The 20,020-nt window shown below is 39.4% G+C and overlaps 2 protein-coding genes across 2 annotated transcripts; both read right to left on the bottom strand.

Moving 5' to 3' along the window:
- Positions 1 to 9,726: 9,726 nt before the first annotated feature.
- LOC113259770 (putative olfactory receptor 10D3) lies at positions 9,727 to 10,665 on the bottom strand. The gene has a single exon (XM_026505267.1). The coding sequence runs from the start codon at positions 10,663 to 10,665 to the stop codon at positions 9,727 to 9,729; it is 939 nt and encodes a 312-aa protein (XP_026361052.1).
- An 8,201-nt stretch (positions 10,666 to 18,866) lies between these two features.
- Positions 18,867 to 19,805, bottom strand: LOC113260187 (olfactory receptor 958-like). Its single transcript, XM_026505933.4, is given in 1 exon segment — positions 18,867 to 19,805. A coding segment is annotated over 1 exon segment (939 nt).
- Positions 19,806 to 20,020: the final 215 nt, after the last annotated feature.

Here is a 20,020-nt window from a genome sequence, read left to right as displayed (position 1 = left end):
ATGTGAAAGAGTATTATTGGGGGGGGGGGAGAAAACAGTTTTTTCTTCTCTTTTTCTATTTCTCCAATAATAGAATTATAATGATTTCTCTTTTCTCCAAAATTGATCTGTGTTTAAAGCAACTTTTATTGTCATTTTATGGTTATGAAATTAATGCATGAAATAGGAAAATACAGACAAATGTAAAGAAAAAAGTATTTTTTTCTGATAACGCATAAGCCATAATTAGTTTCAATATCGTACTTAATGTTCTTTATTTTGCAAATATGTGTGTATATACTTTTTTACGATTTATTTATTTATTTTAGAGACAGAGAGAGAGCACATGTGTGGGGGGGGCGGCGCAGAGAGAGAGGATTTCAAGCAGGCTCCTCGATGAGCAGAGCTCAATGGGGCTCGATCTCATAACCCTGAGATCATGACCTGAGCCGAAATGAAGAGTCTGCCACTCAACCAACAGAGCCACCTGGCTGCCCCTGTACGTACTTTTTTTTTTTTTTAACGTTCAGAACTGATTCCAGGATATAGGCCAGAGAAGCTTGCTCAGGACCAGTGGGTGGGAAGGGGTAGATCAGGGGGACTGAGCTTCAGGGCTCAACCATTAAAGACCAGACTGAAGGCCCTGAAGACTAGGTGAAGATAAGAGAGTAGGTAGGAGGAGATATGTAGAAAGACACACAGAAAGACAGAGAAGGAAAGCAGAAAAAAGCAAATTTCTTTTAAAATGCCCACATTAGGGGCACCTGGGTGGCTCAGTTGGTTAAGCGACTGCCTTCAGCTCAGGTCATGATCCCAAGGTCCTGGGATCGAGTCCCACATCAGGCTCCCTGCTCAGCGGAACCTGCTTCTCCCTCTCCCTCTGCCTGCTGCTCCCCATGCTTGTGCTCTCTCTCTCTCTCTAATAAATAAATAAAATCTTTAAAAAATAAAATAAAATAAAATAAAATGACCACATTAAGATATGAACGAGGATTAATGTGGGCTTGGGATTCTTGATGCAACAGAATTAACAGAATTTATCTTTATGAAGTCTGAATGACTTGAAATTTTGAGGATGAGAAAAATAGAAATGAAGTTATTCAGAATACAATACAAAATATTCATTAATCAAATTTTAAATGACATTGAACACAAAATGGAAGCTTAAAAATTTTATTTCAAAGTTAACTGTTGTTCCCCCATCATCCCCTGTTCCCTCCCAACTTCATCTCATTCTACAGAATTTTCACTTCCCCCTCTTTAGAGTTGCGTCAATGGAACATTTTAAGAAACACCGGCTAATAGCATATGAGTAGGACCAAGAATCAGAAGACTTGGATTTGGAAACCAGATCCACCCAAATTATCCCATTTCCATGCCTTAGTTTCAATGTCTTTGAGTTTTTTTCTTCGTCAGTACAAAAAGGCTAAGAGTGTGGAACTCAGCAATATATATTGATGTATAACCGGGGAAAAGCCAAGCAGCTGTTCCAAGAGACAACAGAAACTGATACTTATGACCTCAGTGAATTTCTCACAGTCTAGACATCTGACCTTTAGATTTTTAGCCTTGGAAACTTAATTTTTTCTACACTCGGAAGGGGAATTGATCTCTCGCAGGAATATTTCACATTAACCAAGTACATAAAGCTGAGGCATAAAACCGGATTCTTAATTCATTAATTTATCATGAATCTAGAATACTTTAAATTGTTAAAAGAAATACTCTGCTACACATGGCAAGTCTGAATGCCCAAAGTTCAACTTAAAATGTGAATCCTAAATGTCACACTAACTAGCAAAATCTGAAGCCTGCAGTCTTTCTCCAGTAAGGTCTTACTAAGAAGCCAAATTAGATGGAAAATTGGTGAATTGAATCAAATTGTTGAACAGAATTGGCTTTTTTCAGGTTTGGGATTTTATTTGTCAACAAATTAAAAAAAAAGAAAAATATTTAACTAGGGCTACAGAGTAAAGGCAAACAAAGACATTAAAAATATAACACAAGAACTGCCATTTTTTTTTAAAAAAGGAGGAGAGACATATAATTGCAGAAGGAAAAATGCATTCGTCCCAAAGAAAGGAAACACCAGCCTTAAAATTTCATTTTTGCCATTGACTGGTGGAAATTTTATTGTACTTTCATGCTATTCCCTAGGCCAGAGAGAGTAAATCATCAAATGAGCTATTTTAAATAGCTGTTGCATTCATCTCTCTGGATAAGTAATTTTCCAATGGGCTGGTAACACCTAGAATCAACTGGCTACGACTTGTTTTATCCCTTTCTACGCAAGGGTGAGCTTGACTTTGAGACCAGAATATTTGGAATTCATCAATTCATTTGTTTAGATTTCTTACCTCTTGGATTTATTTTAGCTATAAATATTTGTCTTAAAGAGTTTTTTATGGTTCTGAGGCCCTACCCAACTCCCGCACACTGTCCAGCTGCTGTGGGCTGAATGTTTATGTCCCTCCAAAATTCGTATGTTGAAGTCCTAACTCTAATGTGATGGTATTAGGACGCGGGGCCTTTGGTGGATGACTAGGTTGTGATGTTAGAACCCGCATGAATAGGATGAGTGCTGTTATAGAAGAGACCCCAGAAGGCTCTCTTGCCCTCTTCACCATGCGAGGACACAGTATGATGATGGCCACCTGTGTCCAGGAGGCAGGCTCTCACCAGATCCTGAAACTGCTGGCACCCAGGCTTCAGAACTGTGGAGAAATAAGTGTTTGTTGTTTAAGCCACCCTGTCTGTGTTTTCTGTTATAGCAGCCCAAATGGACTAAGACATTAATTACTGCATTGTATTTTGGATAAATAAACACATTTATTTGGATTATAGTCAAGTCCAGATGGGCCAAAATACATTGTTTCTTAAAGCTCATTTTTCTGATAAAGTATGCTTTGATTATAAAACATTAGCTTCAGAGAGTGATCTATTTACCTTCCCAAGTTATTTGTGAACATCTGTCTTTGGCATTTGGTTTTAAGAGCAAATAACAATATCTTCTTTATAGTTTACCAACCTCACAGGTTTATTTTGAGACTAAAATCATGTGGTTTGTATATAATAACCTTGCAAACCACAAATGACTATGCACATATTTAGGTTTGTTACCATTATTTGTAATAAGGGCTACATATACCAGTGATGGACATCTTTTTTATTTAAATTAAATTTAAATTACTGGGTCAAATCTGATAGTCTTCTCCAACAGGCCAACTTGTATCCATCCTACCTATCATTCAAGTTCTACTTCCTACTCTCTTTCTCCTGGTTCAGAGGACCCTTTTGAAGCTTTATCATTATCTTCTACATTGGCTGATTTTATGCCAATGACCAGAGAATGATCCACCAATTATGGGAAAGGGAGACATCGGGAGTATCACCAAATATGAGGAGAAAAGGACCTTGAACAGGTGATCCTATAAGGAACAGAGACTAGTTTCTAGCTTGGGCACCACCATTCCCAGAGCTTTGTACATGTATACTTGAGGACTCTGAGCAAGAATTGAAAAAAAGTCAAGAAAACGTCCATAAATGCATATGCATATAGGTGTGTGTGTGTGTGTGTGTGTGTGTATTTTATGTTTTAATGGGACTAAGATGAATTATTGTGTATTTTAGGACATTATTAATACATATTTAGTTATTGAGCTTCAGTTGACTTGAAATCATTAGACTCAGAAAATGGGATTCCAGACTGGAAAAATATTTAATAGGTCTTGGAATTAAGCATTCCACTAATCCTGCCTGTACCGCTACTCGTTTGGTCCTAGAATGTCTCAATCTCTCTGGTTCTCAATTTCCCTGCCTATAAATGTGGCTAAAATAATTCTCATGTCCATTAACCTTCCTCAGTATAAATTAAGACATTCTACACAAATACAAGACACACTAAGTCTTCTAGCTTTTAATCTTTCTCCTTTTTTTCCATGTTACTACTCACCCTTCTGCCTTTTTTTTTTTTTTAATCACAGAGATTAAATTTTTCCTTTAGTGATGTAGTCCTTCCCAGGTAAAAGCTCAAATAAGAACAGGCTTTAGGAAGGGATACATTGTGTCAACTTCAATGTAATCATTTTTTAATTTAAAATCTATCATCATTCCTTGAATAATAAATTTTAAATTATACTTTATAAAATAGAACAAGTGTTCATATAATAAATTCAATAGATATATAGTTTTGTTAATATTTTATGTGATGAGTATTTGGACTCATAACTTCCCCTCTCTAGGTCTCAAATTCCTCATTTGAAAGTGGGTAAAAGTTGTTAGATGTTCTTGAAGATCTTCAAGATTCTATGACCAAAAAACATAGGCGATATGTTTGTTTAACATGTTCCAAACACTCTAATAAGTGATTTAAAGATTTTTATCACTACATCAAAAACTAAGGATGTATTGTATGGTGACTAACATAACAAAAAATTGTTATTAAAAAAAAGATTTTTATCATGTGATCTTCACAAAATCCTATAAGGGAGGTAGAGTTACTGTCCTCATTTCCCCTGCAAGAGAACAGGACTTGAAACCTAATATTTTTCTTTACAAAATTTATAATTTATCCGGAGATTCTGCCCATGAGCTCAAGGAGAACTGAACAATAGCTGAGTCACAACTAAGCATCATGGAGTGAACAATTTTAACCTAGCTAGCTTGATGAGCGGGTGTGTTGACTTGTGTTAGAGGAGTAAAGCAAGGTTGACCTGGTCTGCTTTCTGCAGTTCCCTGCCCATACTATTGTCTTCCTTGCAGTCAGGAAGACCTTGGCTCAGTGAGTCTTTGATGGAATCTACTATAACGGGTATCATAGCTCCTTGGAAAAAAAACATCCCCTGGGAGAGAATCTCAAGGTTTTCTGATATGATTCATAGGGAAAGCCTTCTGACCACTGAGCCTTACTACCCGATTCAGTGTTGTTGCTGTGCTTTTCAAGTGGTGGGGAAAATAGTGTCTTCAGAAGTCACAGAGACCGAGGGGCAGACTGTGCAAAGCAACCTGTGTCTCCGGCCTCTGTGCCAAGTCAGCACATAATCTAGGGGCCTAGGCCTAGTTTCACCGGTCATTATTACACTATATGGTAATCCCTCAATTCTGGATTTTCACACAGTACAGTGACTCAGGCAGGAGTCAAGCCCAAGATCAATCAGAGACCTGGCATATCACAAAAACCAGAGAGTGAGAATAAGGAAAATTCCTGGGACAGAGGAGTAATATGGGTTAGAGTAACTCAACAGAGCTGTAGTTATAAACAGAATACAGAATGTAGAGTATACACACTAAGCTGAACAAATCACTCCCTTTGCTCTGCTTAAGTTTCTGCAATCAAATTAATTTTCATCTGCAATCAAATTAATTTTCAACATTGGCCTTCAATGTTTAATAAATTCCTTTAAAGTGAGAATACATTATCACTCTACAAATGAGCTTATTACCTGGGCTCTCTCTTAGTGGTTTGCAGGATATGAACAAAGAAAGAAATAGCAAAGATAGAGACCAGTGTGATACCCTTAATAGCCTTAAGAGAACTTGACATAAATTCTGCAGCATGCAGAAAGCTACTGTAATACCTCAAACCTAGCTTCAAAAAACAAACTTGAGAAAATAGTTCATATAAGCAAAGCCTCCCCTCCATAGTGCAACACCTTTCACAGCTCTTTACCAGTTCACCTCCTTACCTTTACCTTAGGAGCTCAAACAATTGGGGACATTACGAGGGAGGGTGGTGTGTTTCGGGAGTCACATCTGGTGATCTTTCCATTCTTTGGGGGGCACTTGACATATTTAGCATATATCAACCAGCATCCATCCGTAAAAGTTTTCCTGAGTATCTAGCATCCAAACATCATAAATAATTCAAGCAACAAAATGTCCTAAGTATCAGCTAGAAAATACGGCCAAAATAGGTAACACTATTATTTAACCATAACTTAATCATAAAAGATGACTGAAACGCAGTTAAAAACCAAAGGGAATATAGGACTCAACAAATATAGGTGGGAAATATAAACTTTCAGAACACTAAAAGGTCATCCAGAATATTAAAGGAAAAGAGGCTCAAAAAATAAAGGAAAATTTGAAATACTCATTAAGTGTAGGAATCTTCCCCTTACATTAGTCCTTTATGTAACTCAACTCAACTCTAATCGATTACCTTCTTTTAAAGTCATTCCATTGGATGAGATTATTGGGGGAATGATTAAGTAGCGGAATATGGGCCAAACCTCTGAAAAAGGTAATCCAGGAGAGAGAAAAGGTCCGATGAGAGAATTGAAAGCAAACCATCATAAAGTAGTGTCACAGAATCTAGGAGCAAAGAGAATCTTGGGATAAGCCTTCATATCTATTTACCTGAAGGTTGCTAGGAAGAATAATTTTGATTGAGTGGGAAGGGGTGATGAATAAGTAGATATGGAAATTGCAGACTCATGAATGCAAAAGTTTGGAAGTAGAAAGAAGATCAGTGGTAATGATCACTGGGTCTGTGAAAAGATGACGTGGAGATTCTCAGCACCTTCCTGGTCATAAACCTTGTGAGCCTAAGTGTCAACCACATTCTGCTGACTATGAGACATTCCACTTAACAAAGCAAAACATCTCTCTATCTGATCCTTTGTGATGGCAGTTGTTTTGAGTTGAGAGCATATTTTCAGAGAGGCACTCAGTTTTACTGTGGCTTATCCCTCAACCTTTAATCATGAACACCAACTCGTGCAGACGAGCATGCATAGATACTGAAGCACGATTCCCTTAGGTTTAGAAAATTAAGAACCTATGATACATATAACTCTATATAATAATATAGAAAAACAGAACATTACTTACTCACATTTGAGAAAAAATCTAAGTGGTTCTACTTGACAGAACGTAGGACAGAGAAATTGGAGGTTTTGATCCAGTCCTACTTCTACCACAAAGTTGCTGCATGAGCTCCGATAGGGAGGACAAAGGGTCCTGGGAGCTACGTAGCTGACTGGGACAGCCTACCTCTGATGGTGCAAAGATTAGTTAGTGTTAAGTGTTAAGTGCTCCCCACAAGAGTGTAAGAGAGCAGAGTTCTCTCTGTTAATGAAGTGCCCTGCCCACAATATGCTTGGCACTGGCTGGACCGGCAAATATTCTTGGCAGACGTAGGTCATACTAAGCCTCCACACTTTGATTGGGTCTCGGTGTCCATATGATTTCTCTCACAAGTCAGAGCACTTTAGGCATCATTAACAATCATGCACAAACTCCCCTGGTAAATATAGATATAGGACATCCCTACATACATATGAAACCCAATAGTTTGATTAATCTCCTTTCCATCACCCTCTTTTGTCTCCCTACTGTTTCTCTCCTCATTTCCACTCAGGCTTCCAATCATCTTCTATTCCACCAATTTTGTTTTCCCTGAAAACGATGCTTACATCACACCATCCCTGCTTCCTCGAGATGTCCCCTGATCTTTTACTCTATGCTCTTTCCAACCCTCTGTCTGACATTTACTCAACCTCCCCCATTATTCATCCTTTAAAGCCTAGCTCCCATGCCACCTTTTCTGCAAAGCCTTCCCCAAAACCCCTACATAGAAATAATCACTCACTCCTCTGAGCTTTTATACTTTCTCTGTGTTTATGGTGCTGATGTTGTCATTCAGTTATTAAAAGAAAGGACACTGGAGTCAGATGGTAGGACTTTTAATTCTTGTTTTGTGACTTACTAGCTGGGAAAATTACTTAGCTTCGCATGTATAAAATGCAGATACTACTACTACTGATACTTAAAAGGATTATGGTGAGGGTCAGATGAGTTAGTATATGTAAAATGTTTATGAAAATACCTAGCGTGTGGTAAGCACTAGGGAGTGTTTTCTGTTGGTATCATCACATTTTATTATGGACTATTCTATAATATCCGATTCTAACATCAAGTGGTGGAATCCTTCAGGACAGAGACCTTATTCATCTTTATAGACTTAGCACAAGAATAGTATCTGCTGCAAAACAGATATTTAATAATTACTTCTCCAGGGTGTCTTGCTGGAAAAGAGATTTGAGGGTATTAGGCTGAACTTGAGCCAAATCGAAACCTAGAGAACCATATCGACATATCTTCTCATCTGCTTTTTTGTTTCTCTTTCCCTCCACCATAAACTAGACAGCTCTCTTTCTCATTTCTGTTACTTCCAGGGGAATTTGCTTTTGAAAAGAGAATATAGAATTTGGGAGGAAATTAATTTTTTAAATTTATTTTGTTATTAGTTTCAGCGGTAGAATTTAGTGGTTCATCAGTTGCATATAACACCCGGTGCTCATTACATCAAATGCCCTCCTTAATGCTCATCACCTAATTCATTTTTTAATGGCAGAATTCCAGGCATGAAAAACATAAAATACTTTGTGTTTGGTGCTCTGACCAACATGATTTAGAGTACACCTTTATGGAGACTTTAAAGTTGGCTCAATGTACATGGTTTGTGTCCCCCTTCCTTGTTTTATTATAGTAGCAAGAATGTTAATGGATTCACAGGATCTGAATCCTCCTTAAGGAACAACACTAAGCTATATTTTATTGTTTAGGCCTTAGGCCTCCCACCATCTCCTAATTGGGGGTTCGGAGAAGAAATTATTGAATAAGCTAAATACATGTATCTTGTAAATGTTTTGTTAACTGAATTTCAATATTCCTGAAGCAAAACTTGCTGTTACTTTAAAAATTTTTAAAGATTGCTTGAGCGTATTGTGGGAGGGAATGGAGAAAATCTCTGGGAACTACTAGGTCCTGTTCTTCTTTATGAAACTATTTATTGGATAAAGTGAATGGCTCTGCTGAAAGGAGAACCCAAGTGGTGGTTGCCGCAGACAACTTGATTTCTAATTAAGAAATGAAGAGGGAGGAGGGTTAAAGCATAGAGCGCCACTCACTCCACTGTCTCTCCAGCAAACTGAAACAAGGACACAAAGGAGCATAACTTGGGAGCCTTAGAATAAATTCACAGGAACCCTGGGGCTCTTTGAGTCTTCCTTGGAAAATCAGTGGTTTAGTCTAATAATCCGACCCAGTAAGACCACGGTTTTATCACACTCATAATCACACTATGAGCTGGTAGTGCAATGGAAGCATCTGGTCTAGAGCGCTAGTCACAAAGCTTTCACTTTCCTTACATAGTTGGGAGCTAATTGTATTTGCCTAAGGACCTACAAGGGGAGAAAACAGGCATGAGGACAATCATGGGATGGAGAGGAAAGCATCTTTGCTGATAAGTTCTAAGTTATTCCCCTTTCATTCAGTTGAGGAGGCAGAGAAAACATTTTATTTTGCCTTTGACGTTTAGTCTGTTCATATTGAAAGAGAAGATCCTATCATGCTCTCAATCAGTTATTTAGAATCCATTTCTCCAGCTTATTGCCTTTCCTCATAAACTTGGTCTCATACAAAATTTAGAGGAACATGAGCTGGGAAAGGTAGACAAAATGCTGCAGGGGCAAAGAACATCTTTCTTTCTTCCTTTCTTCCTTCCTTCCCTGTAGAGGTTCTCCAGAAGAAAGGCAAAATAACAGCAACCCAGATGGTTATTTTGAAGCTGGGGGAGCAGACAGGTAAAACAAGAAAATAAAATAGACAAAATGATAAAGGATTGTGATGGAGTGAGCCATGCCCTTCAGCGTGTGCCGAAAAGTCACGTTAGGATTCTAGAAGGATATTTTGCATGTGGGGCCAGAAAGAATTCCATGCCGTCAACCCATCCATCCACTCTTACTAACTCTCAGGAACATGGTTTGTCCTGTGCCAAATTATTTTTAGGGCTGTTTTAACTTCCTTATTCCTCAAGGTATAGATTAAAGGGTTCAGCATTGGTCCTACCAGATTCATCAGAATTTGAACCACAGTTCCCAGCATGGGATTGGGCATGGGCTGCAGGTAAACAGTGATGATGGGCCCATATGCACAAAGGATGGCAATGAGGTGGGCACTGCAAGTGGAGAAGGCCCGGCGGCGGCCCTCTGTTGAACGAATATGCAAGATGGAGATGGTGATTCGAGTGTAGGATAAAAGGATTAGGAGAAAGCAGAGGAGAGATACCAGGCCAACATTGGTGAAACTCACCCTCTGGGCTAGGGATGTATCAGCACAGGCCAAAGGCAAGAGTGCTGGAATATCACAGAAGAAGTGATCCACTTCATTGGGACCACAGTATGGCAAAGTGAAGGTGAGCAAAGTCAAGATACTGGAATGGATACACCCTAACAGCCATGTGCCCACAGCCAGAGCCCCACAGATTCGAGGGCTCATGATGACTGTGTACCGCAGAGGGTAACAGATAGCAGTGAAGCGGTCATAGGCCATCACGGTATACAAGAAACATTCAATGCTGCCAAGGAAATGGAAGAAGAAGAGCTGGGAGACACAGCTCTCATAGGAAATGAGTGGGCTCAGTCCCATGAGGTACAGCAGCATTTTAGGACACGTCACAGAAGAGAAACTCATGTCAAACACAGACAGGTTCCCCAGGAAAAAATACATGGGTGTGTGAAGGCGAGAGGAAGAAAGAATAGCCACGAGGATGGACACATTTCCCAGCAGGGTGCAGGCATAGAAGGGCAAGAACAAGACAAAAAGCATAGTTTCCAGCCCCTTTGTGTGTGGAATCCCCAGCAGGATGAATTCAGTCACCACCGAGCAGTTCTTCTTCTCCATGAGAGATAGTCCTAGGGAAGGAAAAGGAAGCAGAGGACATGGAAGAATGCCCTGGCGTGATGTTAGTGAACATACTGGGCAAATGAAATGTGTAATTGAAATGATAGCATTTTGGCTCAAAGTTAAGGAAATATTGCTGATGACCATATCACAGGGTATTTTAACTGGAATATAGTTGCCATAGAAAACTTAATGGTTGCTGTGCCAAATATTTTTGTTATACTGATTCTAAATGCAGACGTTGCTTATTAAAACAATACTTCAAAAAAAAAAAAAGCATCTTAGAACAAAGATTTTCAAAGGGAAGGACAGGGCCCACACAAATGTGTGCTCTTTCAGAGAGGAAAGATATCGGAAGCCTCAGAATCAACCAGGGCCTTTTTCATATGTTGAGATATGAACTACAACTTAGGAATCACTGTATTTGTGGACCACTGCCTCTGACAACATCATATTTTCTGTCTCTGATTTTTCAGAAAGCCATGTGTTCGACAATCAGTGCTTTACATTAGAAATGCTTATACAACATGATTTCAGTTCAGTTAACCTTCACAGTTACGTTTTTGAGATGAATCTGTAGAAAAGAAAACATCCAAGCATGAAAAAGTCTAGGCAACTCTCCTAGAATGAGATCGCTAGAAATGGCAGAGCTAGGGATCTAATTTTTTTTCTCCTGACATCATCAGTCTTTCCAATGTATGGCATCTGTGATGGACTGTGACATTACTAACCTTATCACATTTTCTCCATGTTATTCATGCTTTCTTGGTGATGTCACCAGGCTCTGAAAATGTTCCTGCTCCTCCTTAGTAAATAATGGAAAGCCAACCTGTCCCCCAGCCACCCGCACCACCACCACCACCACATACACCCTCAGATGTAAAGTGTAGGGGAGTAAATACTTTTTGATGTGCACGGCTATATCCTCAGTGCAAAAAACAGCATCCAGCACAGAGTAAGTTCTTAATAAATGCTTGATGAATGAAGTAGTGAAATGGTTCACTCAATGACTGGCAAAATTGGATAACATTCAGTATTTTGTCTTGTATAAAGACTTATATGATACTGTCGGATATTAGTCTCCATACACATCCTTGTAAAGAAGCACGATCATACACTTGTTCCTGTTTGGCCCTGTTTTTCTGAATATTTAGAATTTCTCTGTTTATCTTCATGGCATCTGTACCCAGGAAGAAGTTCTGCACTGTCCTCTAAAAAGTGACTAGACTCAAGATAAGAGCCACACATAATCTATACTGCCCCCCCAAAAGTCCTGGATGTTTATCAAGAGGAATCACACATTACAGAAAGAATTGGACTGAAGGTGTCCAGGTGAAGGCTCATTTGGAATATCCAGCCTTTTAATTATTTTGAATCAAGTCCAAATCCCTGGTTATATAGGACAATAATAAGAACGGAGTTTTTGAGTTGGTTGGCCAACACGATGAGTTGAAAGACAAACCAAGCAAATAATGTCCTATTCTTGGGGTTAGTAGTTCCATGCTCCTAGTCACCCTAGACTCTGAGACCCTTTATAAACCAAGGACTCCAAGTACTCCTCTCCACAAGACGTATGAAAAACAAAAAAGGAGCACAAAGAGATGAAGATGGCACTTATGTGACTTACAAGGAGGCAGTTTGATCTTTTCACTCTGTCTCTCTAGGATCTTCTGCCCAAATTTGCCTTTGACATCACATCATAAACCGGGGTCAAGAATCTCCTCCCAAGGGGCGCCTGGGTAGCGCAGTCGTTAAGCGTCTGCCTTTGGCTCAGGGCGTGATCCTGGAGTTCTGGGATCCAGTCCCACATCGGGCTCCTCGGCTGGGAGACTGCTCCTTCTCCCTCTCCCCTGCTGTGTTCCCTCTCTCGCTGGCTGTCTCTCTGTCACATAAATAAATAAAATCTTTAAAAAAAAAAAAAAAAAAAGAATCTCCTCCCAAGGTCTGGAAAGCTCTTTCTTGGTGAAATAAACTCAGGTTAAATGACATAAAGCTGAATGTACCTCTGTCTTCTGCAAAGATTTCTTCCAGGACACTAATAGCTGTTGTTTTCTCTTATGTGGAAATTTAAATGCCATTGGAGGCCTTTGGGATCCCATTCCTGAGTGAATTCTGATTCAAGGGGATTGTTGAACAAAGGGAGTAATTAGAAGTAAGTAAATGATCTGGTTGAAACAGAATATGCTAATATTCCCCTTTGTGGCATGACTATGGACATGAACAAGATAAAACCATATCTAATACTTTTATTTCTGTGGTTGATCTAGAGAAGTGAGACAAAGGCAGAGAGGTACAGCTCAATCTTAGGATATATGTAGAAAGCATTTCCTCAGTTTCAGAGTATAGTATTAGGATGAGAAGCAACTATATATCCTAGGCTTTTAAATATCCAGTTTCAAGTACCTTATCTCAAATTGTTCTCCATAGCTCTTCTCCTACTTTTCAGATGCTGTTTTCTAACATTTTGATTTGGAAATATAATTTCCATGATTAGACTCTCCAACAAGCAGTTTTGTCAATTGGCAAAGTTGGCTTCCCTGAACTAGGACTTGTTCTCCACATGATTTTTCTAGAATTGTATTAATGTATTTTTTTAAATAATTTTTTATTATGTTATGTCAGTCACCATAAGGTACATCCTTAGTTTTTGATGTAGTGATCTATGATTCATTATTTGCGTATAACACCCAGTGCTCCATGCAATACGTGCCTTCCTTAATACCCATCACCGGTCTATCCCATTCCCCCACCCCCCTCCCCTCTGAAGCCCTCAGTTTGTTTCCCAGAGTCCATAGTCTCTCATGGTTCATCCCCCCTTCTTTTTACCCCCCCTTCATTCTTCCCTTCCTTCTCCTATCGATCTCCCTGCTATTCCTTATAGTCCATAAATAAGTGAAACCATATGATAATTGTCTTTCTCTGCTTGACTTATTTCACTTAGCATAATCTCCTCCAGTTCCGTCCATGTTGCTGCAAATGTTGGGTAATCGTTCTTTCTGATGGCTGAGAATTGTATTAATGTATTAAACAATACATATTTATTAAGAATTTATACAACTAGGCACAAGACATGTTGCTGAACCTGGAATTTCTTTTCTATGAAGGGTGGCAAGAACCTTGCCCCTTGAGACCAGATATTTGAAATGTGAGAATTGTTCATCTTTCATATACGAGAGGGTTATAATTTTCAAAGAACTAAAATAGATTAATTAATTTATTAATTAATTAATGAAATGGAGAAAGCAAAAGGAAAAAGGATCAACAATGCTAAAATCTAGCTCTCTGAAAAGACTAAGAGATATATCTCTGTAAGATGACTGCTAGACAAAAGAGAAAAAGCACATATAAAAGTTAATTTCCAATAAATTGGAAAACTGTGATAAACTGTTCCACATATGAGTGTAACCATATAATAATCGTCTTCCTCTGCTTGCCTTATGGAACATGAGGAATAATGCGGAGGACCACAGTGGAAGGGAGGGAAAACTGAACGGGAAGAAATCACAGAGGGAGACAATCCATGAGAGACTCTGGACTCCGGAAAACAAATTAAGGCTTACAGAAAGGAGGGGCATGAGGGGAGGGGGTAACAGGGTGATGGGTATTAAGGAGGGCATGTGTTGTGATGAGCACTGGGTGTTATACACAACTAAGAAATCATTGAACACTACATCAAACACTAATGTACTACATGTTGGCTAACTGAACATAAAAAAAAAACTGATAAATTGGACAAAAACTTTTATTTTGATTTGCATTTCTTTCTTTTTTTTTTATTATGTTAGTGACCACACAGTACATCATTAGTGTTTGATGTAGTGTTCCATGATTCATTGTTTGCGTATAACACCCAGTGCTCCATGCAATACATGCCCTCCTTAATACTCATCACTGGGCTAGCCCATCCCCCACCCCCTTCCCCACTAAAATCCTGAGTTTGTTTCCCAGAGTCCTTTTAAAGATACAACTTATCTGAGAAACAAACTGAGGGCTTCAGAGGGGAGGGGGATGGGGGAATGGGATAGACCGGTGATGGGTAGTAAGGAGGGCATGTATTGCATGGTGCACTGGGTGTTATACGCAACTAATGAATCATCGAACTTTACATCAAAAACCAGGGATATACTACTGTATGGTGACTAACATAATATAATAAAAAAATATCATTGTAATAAAAAAAACAGACTCAAAAAAGAAATAGAAAATATGAATAGTCATATGTTTTAGTTTCTGTTGCATAACCAATTATTCCAAATCTTAGTGGCTTAAAATATCTGACATTTATTATCTCATGGTTTATTTGGGTCAGGAATCCAGACACAGCTTAACTGGGTGCCTCTGGCTCAGAGTCTGTCTTGAGGTTTCAAACTGTTGCCTGGGACTATAGTGTCTTTGAAGGCTTGACTGGAGAAGGATTTGCTTCCCAGCTTATTCACATGGCTATTGGTAGACCTGAGACCTGCCCATAAGACTGCCTTGCAACATAACAGCTGGCTTCTCCCAAGGCAGTCATTCCTAAAGACAGCAAAATAGAGCAAGTACACCCAAGACTGAAGCCATAGTCTTTTATAATGTAATTTTGGAAGTGATATCCCATCACCTCTGCCACATTGTATTCACTAAAACCAAGTCACTAAATCCAGAGACCTGATTGCACAAAAGCATGAATCCTAGAAGGTGGGGGTCATTGGAGCCCATATTAGAGAGGCATTGCAGGACAGTAGGGGATGTTGAAATATTAAATAAATGATGCTGGGACAATTAATTGAATACTCATTTTTTTTAAGTAGAAGGGAATTGAATTCTTACCTCATCACAAACACAAGTCAACTCCCGGTTATCAAGACTGTGTGAAAGGAATCTATTCAAAGTCCCTCCCGCCCCACCCCACCACAGTTACAGAAGACAAAACTCACAGTTGTCTGCATTTGGCTGTAACTCTTTATTTTTCTAGGTCATAGTACCCTATATTCTCAGAAAGTAGACTCCCAACTGCAGAACATATTCTTCTCTAGCCTGACCACAACCCGCATCCCAGTCGAGCCCCAGACAGAGTCCAAGAAACCTGCCACCTCCTGCTCTACCTGGCCAAGAGTCCATGCCCTCCCCACACCGTCCCTTGGGCACAGCTGCACCTTCTCACATCCTTAAAAACCCTTTAAAAGGCCCAGCCTAACAGAAACTCAGGGCCCACCTTTGTCTAGATGTCTGGCCCCTCCCCTCCCTCGGAGAGGGAATAAACTCTGTCCTGCTACTTGCTCCACTCCTTGTGAAATTCTTTGCCACCACGTCACCTGCCACCCTGACACTATGAAAACATTAAAGACATAAATTAAGAATAATATGATTGCTAAACAAGACACAATCATCTCTGAAAGAGATTATAAAGGAAAAGTTTGATATATCATTCACATTAAATGAACACATTGATTTTATTTTAAAAAATGCCTTAAAGTTAATAGAGGAGCCACAGCTAGGAAAAGATATTTGTAGTGCATATTATCCATAAAAGACCAGTATCTAGGATACATACAGAACTACTGTGAATCAATTTTATAAAAGTCAAAATATTAAACAGGAAACTGAACTAAGAAAATAACCTAAATTTCCCAAAGCAGGAAACCCAAACTGTCATTAAACATAGGGGAAGTTGCTCAACTTTATAGGTAATTGAGTATCTGTGATTTGAGAATACAATGGCCACAATTTCACAACATCAGATTGGCAAGTATTACGAAGAACATCATTGCAAAGTGTGGACAATCATGAGATATGCTCTGAATTCTCGTCCACTGAGGGTGTGGCTTTCATTCTTAGAAGCACTTCAGAAAGCAGTTTGGCATTACCTAGCAAATTTGCTATTTGAATATCCTCCAATTTAGCCATTCTGCTCCTGAATGCATCTTCTAGAGAAACTCTTTGACCTGTGCTCTAGACACATGCAAAAGAATGTTCAAAACAAATTAGAAGCCACCTACATGCCTTACAACAACAGAATGAATAAAGAAATAATAAAATGTAAAATTTCAGCCATATGTGTCAAAATCAGTGAATCTCAAAAACAAGTTTGAAAAGAATAAAGGCAATCATGTATGAGTCTATTTAAACAAATTTCAAAACCAGAAAAAAAACTGTACAATATGTTGTTTAGGGATGCATACATAGTGCTAAATCCATAAATAAAATAAAATAAAATAAAATAAAATAAAATAAAATAAAATAAAATAAAGGTATTTCCTTAACAAGAACACCTTGCTAATAACATGTGTGAGAATGAGGATAACAGAAGTACACAAAAGAAACCTCTAGATTATATTCTATTTTCTGTACTGGCTGAAAAATATGAGTATTCTTTAAATTTTATAATATTTTTAAAGTATGAAAGATATTTCACAATACAAATAATTTTTAAAACTGCAATAAATAAAAACATATTATTAAATTTGTTTTGGATACCAAAACAATATAAATAATAGATAAGATACATATATTGATTCCCAATCAATAAAGAATGCATCCAGTTAATTTCTTGATTATGGAAAACAACACACAATTTATTGATACATAATTTTTAACAGGTTGTATTATGTTATGTTTGGTTTATTCACCAAATATATTTTAAAATTTCATTATATGTTAGGGCATATAAATGGACGAAAACATCTTAGGGTAATTACAAACTTCCACCCAAGCCCAAAACAGCCATGATTCATAACAACCTTTCTTGAAAAGGTCAAAATCAGTTGTTGGTGTGACTATGCCAAAGTATTCTGTAACTTTTGGCTCTGTCATTTGGAATAAATATATATTTTACATTTATCCAGAGAATTAGGAATGTCAATAGAAGAACCCCATTATACTAAGTCCTTTGAAAGTTTTGGGGGCTTGGCACCATGGAGATTTAGGGGGTTGCTTTTATGGGTAACTAGGAGAGAAGAAGTTACCTCAGTATAGCTAGAAAGAAGGCCATCTACCTATCTCTCTGTCAAGCCAAGGCCAATTCTATTTGCTAGTACAACCCTAAGAGCCCAGTTCCTTAATAAGAACTAGTCAGGTTCCCAAAGTAGATAGAAAATAATTAAAACATGCAGGTGGATGGTCCCTCCTAGAGAACTATCACCACAGCCCATTAGTTTGTTTCTCTGTGAAGAGAGGGGAGCACAAAACCCCATGATTTGTGGGATTATTCTCGAGGGTCTGGTCCCACCACTTGAACGAGCCACAGCACCTCACGTCCATACACACACCACACATCGTGTCCTTTAGTACCGAGCAGTCAGGCTACAGGCAGCAGGAGCAAGTTCACTCTGTCTAGCACCCCGCTAAATCAACGCGATAATCCTAGCTTGTGACAGATTCTGGTAGACTTGTCAAAATCATATTCCAAGGTGCCTACCCAATCACTCTTGGTGTTTGATGGATGGAAAACGAATGCAGTGATTGATGCTAACAGGCAGAAGCTGAGAAATTTCGGAGGTCAGTGGAGATTCCTTGTATGAGCAAGAATAATGTTCATTGACCTTCATGCCTAAGAAACCTGGCCACGAGGACACAGGAGCAGTGGCATCAGCATGGATCACATCCAGATGGCCCTGCTGCCATGAAGATTTCTCAGGTCTACTTGAGGTGCTACAGAGTTTTCTCACAGTGGGGGTGTGTCCCCATGTCCCTTATCATCCACCCTTTCACCCTCTGTCCCTGGTCAGTAATTCGCCTTGGGCCCTGGTGGTACCCAGCCCACGTGAAATCCCACTCTTCAACCATTATCCATATAGCCTTGAAGAAAAGTGTTCTCAAATTCAACTAACCTCTGTGATAGAAATCAGCAAACTGTGGCTTATGGGGCATATCTTTTTTGCTGCCTGATTGTATAAGTGAAGTTTTATTGGAACAAGACTCATCCATTTGTTGTTATGCTTTTCTATGGCACTTTTCATGCTGTCATAGCAGAGTTCAGTATTTGCAGTTTCAGACAATATAGTCCTCAAGGCCTAAAATATACACTATCCGGACATTTAGAGAAAATGTTTATTGATCCCTGTCTGTTAGATGGGGATTATGTCACAGGTTTCTATCAGTTAGAATTGCTGTTCAGTTGTCTTCATGGCAGAAAGACTTACAACTGTCATGGATATATATTTTTTTTAATTAATTTAATACACAAATGGGAAGGAAAAAAAACAGCTTTACCCACAAGGGGACTAGTGACCTTCTGAAGCAATCTGGCCCCCAGCCAGTTTTTTCAGGGCTCCTTTGACTTCTTTGTTTCTCAGAGTGTAGATTGTGGGGTTCAGCATGGGGGTGACGACATTGCCAAAGATTTGCACTGGGGTTACCAGCACCTCAGTCAAAGATGGCTGGGTATAGATGAGGGCACAGGGCCCGAAGAACAGTGTGACCACTGAGAGGTGGGAGACACAGGTGGACGCTGCCTTGCGCCTCCCCTCAGCAGAATGCATCTTTAGGATTGCAATGGCAATACGGACATAAGAAGCAAGGATGAGGAGAAAACATGTCATGGGCACAAGGCCGATGTTGGTGAAGCTCACCGTCTCTATGATGAAGGTGTTACCACAGGCCAATTTGACTACAGGGAAAATGTCACAAAAGAAATAGTCTACCTCGTTAGACCCACAGTATGGCAGTTGGAAGGTCAGTGTGGTGAGAATTGTGGCATGAAAAGAGCTAGTAAACCAGGTGCCGGCAGCCAGCAGGGCACACACCCGGCGATTCATGATGATGGTGTAATGCAGTGGGTGGCAAATGGCAGCAAATCGGTCATAAGCCATCACCGTGTAGAGCAGGCACTCGGTGCTGCCTAGGAAATGGTAGAAAAAGACCTGAGACATGCAACCACCCAGAGAGATGACTCGGTTCCTCACCAGCAGGTTGGCCAACATCTTTGGGGTGCTCACAGAAGAGAAGCCGATGTCCAGCACAGAGAGGTTACAAAGAAAGAAATACATAGGAGTGTGGAGGTGGGGATCAGATGTCACAGCTACAAGGATAAGCAGATTTCCTAGGAGGGTTCAGGGGTAGAAGAAGGAGAACACAGCAAAGAGCATGGTTTCTTGCCCCTCTGTGTGTGGGATGCCCAGCAGGATGAACTCTGTAACCGAAGTGTGATTCCCCATCGCCATGGAAGTTAGGCTTTATCCTGGGAAGGAGGAAGAAGGACAAGAAGTTAACGACCCAAGGAATGAAATCGCACTGCTCACTACCAGTAGATTCATAAAGGGAAACATAATCATAGGCTCTATCAGTGAAAAGATAATGTTTATTGTTACTTGGACTGAGGGGCAGCAAATGCCCCAGAAGGACGTATGGTCTCTGGGGTGAGGACACAATGAGGTAA

This window comes from Ursus arctos, unplaced genomic scaffold (genome assembly GCF_023065955.2).
Source record: "Ursus arctos isolate Adak ecotype North America unplaced genomic scaffold, UrsArc2.0 scaffold_22, whole genome shotgun sequence".
NCBI classification, from domain to species: domain Eukaryota; kingdom Metazoa; phylum Chordata; class Mammalia; order Carnivora; family Ursidae; genus Ursus; species Ursus arctos.
This window is presented reverse-complemented; position numbering and strand designations above follow the sequence as displayed.

Excerpts from the sequence above, each read along its gene's own strand:
- LOC113259770 (XM_026505267.1), bottom strand. The coding sequence starts at position 10,665 with ATGGAGAAGAAGAACTGCTCGGTGGTGACTGAATTCATCCTGCTGGGG.